Source organism: Limulus polyphemus, unplaced genomic scaffold (assembly GCF_000517525.1).
Source record: "Limulus polyphemus unplaced genomic scaffold, Limulus_polyphemus-2.1.2 Scaffold2683, whole genome shotgun sequence".
NCBI classification, from domain to species: domain Eukaryota; kingdom Metazoa; phylum Arthropoda; class Merostomata; order Xiphosura; family Limulidae; genus Limulus; species Limulus polyphemus.
Genome location: NW_013668293.1, coordinates 105,149 through 115,621, shown reverse-complemented (window position 1 = coordinate 115,621; position 10,473 = coordinate 105,149). Strand labels below are relative to the sequence as shown.

The following is a 10,473-nucleotide window of genomic DNA, read 5'->3' as shown; positions in this document are numbered from 1 at the left end:
CACCCACTTCTGTCTATCATGTGTGAATAATCAATCAAAAGCTTAGAATGTTCCCTAGTGGCTTTCTCAACCTCAATAAATATTAGAGCATCAAACTCGTTCTTTTCTTACTAGATTCCAAGTGTTTAGGTAAAATTTTAGTGAACTCGAAATTTCATATTTTTTTTAGACCCAAATACAACTTAGTTACTAAGCTTAATAAATTATTATGGAATTCTATGGTACTGATATAGTAATTTATGATTTTTGATTCTTTCAAATGTATATAAATAAAATCTCCACATGCGAAATTTTATAAGGCTTAGCAAATAGAAGAAGTAACTGTTTGCTATACTTCTTTATTTACTGTTCTATGTTTTAAGAAAAATAAGTTTAAGAATTTATTACTAAATAGTAGTAATGTATATACATATATAATGTATTATAACTAAAATGTGACTGTATTTTACAAAATATTAGTCCATTAAAACACTGCCAAGACAGGTCACTTTGTAAAGGCCAGTTTTATATTTTTGGATACAGTAACATTATTGCACGTACACCGCATCATTGAAATTTCTGTAATGTTATAGCTAGGCATGGCTGAAAGATCAATATAATAAAAATAATAAATATATATATATAAATGTATAATGTTACGAGATTTAAGCTATTTAGACTAAACATTTGGGTTTCCGTGTTGTAATTTATAGTCATTCTAGAACGAAAAAAGCATAATTTATATTAATTTCCTAATTTTTATGGTTGTTACAAGGTCAGTCAAATTGACTGACCTATATAGAGTTGGGGTAGAGAAAATAACAGATAAAATATACAGTTTTATTGACAATAAATGCTTGAACTATTTAGGAGGATTTAGATATTACACAAATGATATGTGAGAGTATAGCAGTTTTTTAATCATAGCATGAAAATCCATTCGAACTCGAACTAGTAACGAAACAGACTTGATACATTCAAAAACAAATCTTTGGTAAAAATACTTCATTACACAATCAGTATTTTTGTATAGAAAAGACTTGTGATGTTTAATAAAAGTCTACCAAATTTTGTGAAGATACACATACTGAATAAAAGTTATAGTACAGATACTTAACTTGTGCAAATGTGAATATAAACTTGTGTATTCTATACCTAGCCTGTCGCGAAAGGGTTAAGAATTTAAAACTTAAAAACTATTGAAATATGAATAATTGGCTACATTTGTATGCTATATTTATTGGTATACCATGATAAGAAAGTAGTTTAATTAAACTTTGAATGTAACTCCATAAAACTTTTTCAGTATAAAATTAAATTATAACCTTATTTAATATTTTTGCAGCTGATGTATATATCACACTCTGTAGACATACTTGATAGGAATAAAAAATAACTTAAATCTTAACACTGTAATCCTAGGGTTTACAAATTCTCTAAGTACAATGCCTTACCTAATTTGGACTCTACTGGATTAAATGCTAAAGACAACTGGTCAACTGAAACAATGTGTTCTGTTTCATTCAGGAACTTTGGTTGGAGGTTTAAAGGAGTCATAAACAAAATCTGTAAGTAACATAAGCACATTATCATTTATGTCTTACTTGCATTTTCAAAATAGTTATAGTTATATGTGCTTATACTCAGAATATCACATTAAATATTACCTCAATATCACAAGTAATACTTATAACACTGTTACATGTAGTAATAATGATACAAGAAAATACTACCTGTCAACTTGGAAATGTGGAAAAAAAACTACAGTTAATGTGATTTTTATTACAAGTCTTAGGTCTTTTGGTTTCTCTAATAATTTTAACTGTTTGAGCTTAATAAAGCCAACATTTAATCCTCTCCTAAACTGAAATGCTATCTATTTATAAAACATTTTTATAAATGTTATTTGGAATAAGAATTTCACCCCAAAAGTAATCACACAAGTACACTTTTACATTGTAATAGCATCATAAGCCCCTTAATATCCAAAACTTACATTATACTTTAACAAAAATCATCAATTCAACCAATTTTAAGTAACTGTTTGTTTGTAACTAAGCACAAAGCTACACAATGGGCTATCTGTGCTGAGCCCACCACAGGTATTGAAACCCGACTTCTAACATTATAAGTCTGAAGACATACTGCTGTGCCACTGTAAAGCTCAATTGTAAGTAAATTAATAATATAATTAATCAAATACAGTTACACCTACACATTCCTTGCATGTCTTACAAAATAATTAGAATTTTCATTTTAAATTAGAAATTACAAGTAAATAGTTAATGTACCTATATTAAGACTAAGATATAAGAGGTGTCACTAGAGGGCGCTATTGGGTTTTATGATTCAATGATTTTGAGCTTTATCAAAAGAAAATTTAGAAACAGTCTGTTTATACCTTTTGTCTTTTCTTTCTGTTTTTTAATATACTTATTACTATTTTTTGCATCATTGAACTATATGCAAATGAGTATTCTGCATAATGGGCAAGGAACCATGTTTGACAAGCTTGAATTACTCCAACCATAAAAACTCTTTAGATGATTTACAAAAATCAGCAGTCAATGGGTTAAAATTTTAATTGTACTCGATGGTGGTTCAGTAAAACAGAAGCAAACAGTTGATGTTCAATAACAAAGGTTATTTTGTCTTAATGCTGATATACTGGACATGCATGGAACTCATAATATAAAGGTGTATTCAATCCATCAATTTAAGAAAAATAAAATTAAGTAGGTTCCATTACCTATGCATCAATAGTTTTCAATAAAGTCCTTGGTTTTCCAGTAAAACTGGTAAGTAATAATTATCTCACTAAATGAGGGAAATTTGTCAGTTGATCACACAAAGTAATATACAGCTTTAAGGAAGCACAGTTCCAAGATTTTATGAAAAGTCAACCAATTACATATTCTTCTAAACTTATGAGTTACACTTATGTGCACTTAGAAGGCTACAATTCATATACAGGATCCATTAACAATATGAAAGAGAATACTTTGTAATTAAATTACTCACAATTGCTACATGAATGGCACTATTGAAACTATGTAGTGAATCATGTGCTATTATTCTTACCTATTAAAAATAGTATATCCAACCCTGCATCTAGTAATATGTTAAGCGAAATATGTAATATTTTCTCATTAGTTACACTGATGTGCAAAAAACTGGACTTTATATTATTTGAAGAACAGGAATAGCTTCTTACCTGACTTTTCACATCCACATTAACGATGAGAGATATAAACTCTAAAAATGGTTTCAAGTATTCTATGTTGACATGAAAAAAAAAAGTGTCTACAACCATAATATCTCACAAATTTTAAAAATTCCAATAATCACATATGTGAGAAGAAAACAAATTTTATTAAAGAGCAGTATTGTTATATACTCGTATCTAAGTATTCTTTCTGTATCGACAATTGGCCCAGAAATTTGTTATACAATGTTTACTAAAACAGAATATTTTATATTTTTCCCTGAAAAGCATTTTTTAATGATCAATTCAAAAAATGGGTAAAAACTAAAGTTTTACAAGGAATAAAACTAGGTACTTCATTCTATTTCATTTGCTTTTTCAAACTTTTCTGAAAAGTCAACTAATTACACACACTTTAAAATTCCAAGACACTAAGTCTACATCCAGGGGCATATTAAGGCACTATAGGCTTACAATTTTAGTTATACCCCTTTCTTTTTTAATGACTCACCAGGAAAATTATTCATTAAAATGAGAACAACAACAAAATAAAAGGAATTAAACTTGTTTTTATTATAAGCTTAATTTATATAAGACACATCAACTGACAAAATGATTTTTTTTCTAGCCTTTGCATTGGCAAACTTTTCAACAATTTTATTAAAATATAGGCTTCTTAATATATCACATTCAATGGATAAGCATGAAAGAGCATTAAGTTTTTACCTTGAGACTGTTGAGTGCAAATAGTTTTTTGCTCTTTGAAGCACTGAAGAAGATCTTACTTTGCTACAGTTAGTGACAGCTGTGCATAAGAAAATGTACAGAGTTATTTCAACATTTAAAAATACATATCCAACATTTAGCCTTTAACCAATTTAAAAAAAGTTTCATAGCTGAAGATACATCTTCTTTGGATGTACGAATTAGTGATTGCAGTTGCATGCATTCCCCAGCCACTGAATCTTCTAAGTCTATATTATTTACAGACACCAACTTTAAAGCATGTTTATGAATGTCATACATATTCATTGTACGCTGGCCATTTCATAAACTTCATGCTTCTTTAACAAGTCTGTTTTCAACTTCTACATTATAACAAGAATTGTTTCAATACCGAATTTTTGTTTAGTCTCCAACTGGTCATCTCCATAATTATATAGTTTCCTTTTCATTCTTCTTCTTATTACTGGCTCTTAATTCTTAATTCCACACAAATTGATGACCTCCATTTCAAAGGTATCAAAATAATTTTGAAGAGAAGTTAAGTAATCATCAAGAGTTGTACAGCATTACAATGGTCCCTAGGTCTACATCAGGACTTTGCAAGTTTTTACTTATGTTGAACCTATCCAAAACATGACACCAAAAACGAATCAGTATTTCAAAGTGTTCCAGTTTTTCTTTTATCCAATGTGCCTCTGATTTAATAGTGGGTTTTTCAGTTTCAACATCTGCTACTGACTGGAGTACATCTATAAATTATTTATGTAAATCAAACAAAGCTTTACTTGAATCTGTATGAGCACTCCAACAAGTGACTGACAAGTTTTTAATAGCAAACAAACCATGCTTCAAACTGGACAGAAAAAATTACCAGTGGTGAGCAGAAGCAGAAAAGAAGTTGAAAAGCTGTTGTTCCACTTCAAAAAAGAAGTAGATGCATATTGAAAGCAACCAGAGTGAGCTGAACATGGTATGTAAATAGCTAGTAGATAGATCTTTTGTATCCTAGCTTTGAGCACACTGTATTGATCAGACATGTTACTTGCTCTGTCATAGCTTTGACCATGGCAATTGTCAACTCTAATTTGTATGGTTTTCATCACAGCCTCTGATAGCTGTACAGCTTTATGACCCAGATTAGGTAGGAAATTAGTTGATCAATGTGGGCAATATCAGGTGTTAAGCCCATGCTAATGGAAAAGTATTTAGCAACTTTCAGTTCCTCAGTTATTTTCTTAACTTATTCACCCATCTGCAAGATCAATTCATCAACAATTGTGGGTGATAAATTCAACAGGTACCTTCTTCTAGCATTACCAAATTTAGCTATATGATCAGCCATGAATGGATTGAATTTACTTATAAGCTCTAAACATCTCATAAAGTTTCCATTCGCTAGGGACCCAGAAACTTCATTGTGATCTCAAGCTGGCAGTCCCAGAGAGGCCAAAAACTTAGTTCTGATCATTAGTGAAAGACTATTTCTCCAACATGATATTTCTTATTCCAATTTGTTTATCAATCCTTTCCAATGTTTTCCACTAGCAATTAATGACACAACACATTTTTGATGTTCAGAAAATTTTTCATGATACTCCACTTTTGTTTTTCCAATCAGAAAAGCCATTAACAAATGAATTTGCATCATCAAAAAGTTTGCATGGAGCAAAGTAGACAGAATCCATACAAGAAAATTATATTAACCATTTATATTCTGCTGTTTCACCATTTGTGAGTTTTTGAGTATGTAAAACTTTGAAAAGATACTTTGTTTGATCAGAATACATTTTCAAATACCCATAGAAACCACAACGATTGTTTTGCTTCATTTTGATCAATACTGTCATGAATATGATAATTAATTCCCCATTCAGCTGAATCATTACGTACCTCAACACTGTTCGATGATTCAAAAATGTCCTGTCACTTACACATTTATTTGTACACTGGATATATGGTTCATCTCCAATTTTAGTATCTTGTGCTTTTAATAAACCAACTTATACTGCTTGTTGATGGAATAATATCACTCTCTTGGTTAATCCTAATACTTGTTGAATGATCGTCCTGTTTTAAAGTAGTAGTGAAAAATGTATGCATTTTTTTTAAATTGAGCACTACTCAGTTTCTTTTTGTTTTCAAACATTATGAAGTATAAGAAATAAATATCATGGCACATGAAGAAAATGTTTTCTAAAACCTTTTCTTGAATACAAAGATATGCATGAGATAACATACTGTGATGGTGTATGCAAACATACTGACTAGAAAACGTCTTGCTCAGGAAACTGGACTGTAAGTGATTAGTCAAAGTCATATGGCATAAGATGGCCACAATGAGCACAGGTGCAGCAGGTCAAGGGAATCAAAAAGAAAAAAAAATTGACATGGAAGAAGGTATATTAAAGCCAAACTATTTGAGGGATGCATCTTAAGGAAGAAATTTCAAAAAAATTAAATTAAATGTTAAATTTAAAAAATGGTTTAAACATGTTTTTGCTAATATGTACTTCTCAAATAGTTTTGCTCTGGGCTAAACCTTGAAAGCCTATTGGTTAATATGCCCCTGTATACATCCAAGAACTGTCAATCATGAGCTCAGAAAATGTGCAGAAGTGAATATCCCATAACAAAAATAGCATATTGTTATGAGACCGATAAATTACCTGAAAACATCCTGGGGGTAAAAAAACAAACAAACCTTTTTTGTTTTTCAAAAATGATTGCAAATTGTAATGGAGAATTAAAATTATTTGTCAAAACATTTTATTACTTTAGAATACTCCATAGTAAAATTAAAAACAGTGGGAAAAACCTAGTGTAAACAATCAAACAGATTACAATCACTAGGCACAGTTACCTCAAGCCTGTCTTGTGAAAATTTTTTTTTCAGCTTTTCATTTACATTTTGATATCTAATCTGAAATTTTTTTATTTTTATATTTTATCTACTTTTTGCTGGAAAATATATAACAACAAATAAAGATTATACATGAAAAATGAGTAATTTTGTACTTACATTAAATATTATATTTCAGCATTTTTTACTAGAGCTTACATCCAAAGCACTAGATTTTTCATATTATGTTAGCTCTCCACAAAATCTAAATATACACATTGGAACTCAAGAAAATATACAGAAAACTAGAAAAGAATGCCCCAAAACTACTATAATTTAACTGATATATAAATAAGCTATAAATAGGTTTAAAACATTCCATTAGCTGTTTGAAGTAGGAAACCAGGTTTTCAAAAAATTAAATTAAGGCTAAATGTCTATTTATGGGTGGTAAAGTAAAATAACCATATAATGAATCTTGTAAAGGAAGATCAATGAACGACAGAATGAGAGGGGCGTGTCACGTGGGCTTCATGTTATAATTTTCCTTACCTGAAAATGCACAATTAGCACCAGCCTTGAACAAACTCCCCCTTCCTATACATGTTTACCTGTGTTTTGCCAGTCTACGATATAACTGTCATAATGCTGTAGCCCTCCACCAACAGGTGGGTGACACAACCTTCATTTCTGTGAGCACTAGCACATGGTTATTAGTTCATTCTTGAAGAAGCAAAGAAAATGCCTCTAAAGCAGAGGAAGGTGGTACAGAAAGGTAAATTTCTTTCTGAAATACATTTTCATATAAAGAAAATGTTATTTATCTTTATCCACTACTAAGAACAAGAATTCCACACTGAAAGAGATGGAGAGTCTGATGCTGATCAACTACAAAGATGAAGTCCTTTCTGAAATAGCAACAAAAGGGAAAAGTTGGTCTTGTGACTTCCACACAACCAGAGCTCACATAGTGGATCAGCATCCTTCTCTTTACTCATCTTTTTATATATTCATTCATACATTGCACTTAGATATCACAGAGATTTACTGTAAAGGATACTGAGTAAATCCAGCATAAGTGGTAACATGAAGGTGGACAGAATGTGAGAAAGATGGTGTGGCTAGGGTGTTAGGCCTTTCCATCTTGGTGAAATACATGAAATAGACATTATAATGACAGATGGAGGGAGGAAGAGCTCACACCCGTGTCCTGAGGCAAATCCAAGTCCCATTCAGCTGGATATCTCCACCAGTAACTCTTTGGGAGATATTATTATTGCAATTATAATTATCATTTTACACTTCCAGGAAACACCCCCAGCCCTAGATCTCAAATGAGGGGTGGATCCAACTGGTCATTTACTGGGGGAAGGCACCAATTGCAGAGGAAACTCCATAACAAAATCCCTACTGGCTTTGAACTGGGGAAGTAAATGTTCTCCCATGCTCCACTAGAAGAACAAGCAGGAGAAATACATTGGGCAGGACTACACGTGATGCAGTTAATATTTTTTTTTGTAAAAGATGCACTGCCAGAGTAGTCTTGCAGAAAAACCCATACAAATAGTGGACAATAAGCAGGGATTAATATTTCCAGCCCCCCCTCCCCAATTAAATATGGGGTGTCGGACAACATTAGCTGCCTGGCAGATTCTGATGACACCAATCATAAGGAATGTATGATGTAGTTCCTCGTGAAACGTTGGACATGGTAAGTCTTGCCACCTTTTTTTTCTTTTTTTTCTGAGGAACTTGCAACATGTCGGAACGTGTACAAAAATCATTATGCACACATGGAGGTGCCATGAAACATATGAATGATACAGAGATAACTGAAAACACAACAGGTAAAATTTACCACACTGAAACTTCTGGGTTGACTGAAGAATGGCAAATGGAGGTAGGCCCAGTGATGTAAGCAATGGGAGACAAATGTTTTTAGGTGTAGTCCACATACCAGCCTCTAAGATCTTTTGCAAAAGCTGGATACAAAAAAGATGCACGAAAGACTGTGAAATGCTAAAACTGGTGTGAGGAGATAAAAAAAAATACACATGGTAAGAATAACCCAAAGAAGAATATGTGAGGCTGGTTGGTTGTTTGTTTGGTGCTTTACGGTGCAAAGCAACGAGGCTATCTGCGCCAAACAGCCGGTAAAAACAGTGAAAGTAAATTAGAGTAAAATGTAAAAATACAGCGAGTTAAAACCAATATATGTGGATAAAAGATTTATATACAATTAAAAAGACTTATAGTGTGTAAAAAATTAAAAATACAATCTAGTCGGACAGTGTCACCATTACCAGTCCAATGTCAGGGGTAAACTCTTAGAAAACACATGTCTAAAATGGTGCTGCCGCTCACAGTCGTAACGACAGCATGACAGTAAAATGTGGGCTATTGTGACACTCAAGTGTGTCACAATGGCTACACATTGGTGGGTAAATACCGGATAAAAGAAAATGATGGGTTAAAAAACTGTGACCAATGCGTAGCCTTGCCAGGACAACTTCCTCCTTCCGGAAGCAAGATGGCCAAAGACCAACAGAAGGCTTGATCTGGAAAAGCTTGTTATGACGTTGCTCACTCCAAGTCGACTGCCAATTGGCAAGAGAAATAGCATACAACTCGGCAGTGAACACAGAAACTGTAGAGGGGATCCTGCGAGCAACTACCGAGTCACAGAACACCATGGCAGAACCTACAGAGTCACCCAATTTCGAACCATCCGTGTAAATAGGAAGAGAAGAATGGCTCGAAAGATATTCAGCAAAAAAGAAGACGGGAGTATCCGCCTTCCTCAGATGAGTCAAGGAAAGGTCACAGGAAGGGATGGTAATAAGCCAAGGTGGAATAGGCTGATCATTGGGGACAGCAGTGTCATCCAATGCCAGACCCAATTCAGCCAGTTGAGCCCGGATACGAAGGCCAAAGGGGGGAATAGCAGACCGTCTGTTCTGAAAAAGCATTGCCCACCGAGGAAGAAAGACACAATCCCAGGTGGGATGCCATAGTAAGAATCGAAGCTTGGTAGCATATTGTAAAGAAAGTTGCAAGTGACGGAGGTGAAGAGGAGGTTCATGGGACTCAGTGTACAAACTCTGGAATGGAGAAATGTGGTAAGCCCTGGTGCAGAGCCGAGGCCCCAGATGGTGAATGGGGTCCGGCATCTTCAAGGCCGAGGTCCTGGGAGACCCATAGTCCAGTTTGGATCGAATCAGGGCATGATAGATCCTGAGCATAGAACATCAATCCGCTCCCCCAATAGCTGGAAGAGAGGACACGGAGGATGTTCAGAGCCCTTGCACACTTCACACATATCTGCTTGATGTGCGGAACGAAGCTAAGCTTACGGTGAAAGATAAGCTCCAAGAACTTTGCCTCAGGGACCACATGAATAACTATATCGACGAGACGGAGCTCGGGATCGAGGTGGAGACCCGTTGGTGGCAAAAATGCATGCAAACAGTTTTGGAAAAAGAAAATTTAAAACCATTTGCAGTGGTCCAAATCAACAACCGATTGAGGGCAGTCTGAAGCTGCCATTCAATAAACCTCATGTTCAATGACTGACACGAGATGTGGAAGTTGTCGACATAGAGCCCATTTGCAACCGTTGGAGGAAGATTATTAGTGATGGCATTAATTTTAACACTAAAAAGTGTGACACACAAGACACAGCCCTGAGGGACTCCAAGTTCCTGTGGAAAGGAACAGGAAAGAG

General features: G+C 33.8%; 1 protein-coding gene across 1 annotated transcript in view; it reads right to left on the bottom strand.

The window, feature by feature from the left end:
- LOC106467626 (GPI transamidase component PIG-S-like) overlaps nucleotides 1-10,473 on the bottom strand; it is a 141,112-nt gene that overhangs the window by 36,596 nt on the left and 94,043 nt on the right. The window contains exons 7-8 of the mRNA XM_013927987.2: nucleotides 3,194-3,255; nucleotides 1,434-1,545 (exon numbers count right to left, since the gene is read on the bottom strand). Coding sequence (XP_013783441.1) covers nucleotides 1,434-1,545; nucleotides 3,194-3,255 — 174 coding nt within the window. The remainder of the gene's footprint in view (nucleotides 1-1,433; nucleotides 1,546-3,193; nucleotides 3,256-10,473) is intronic.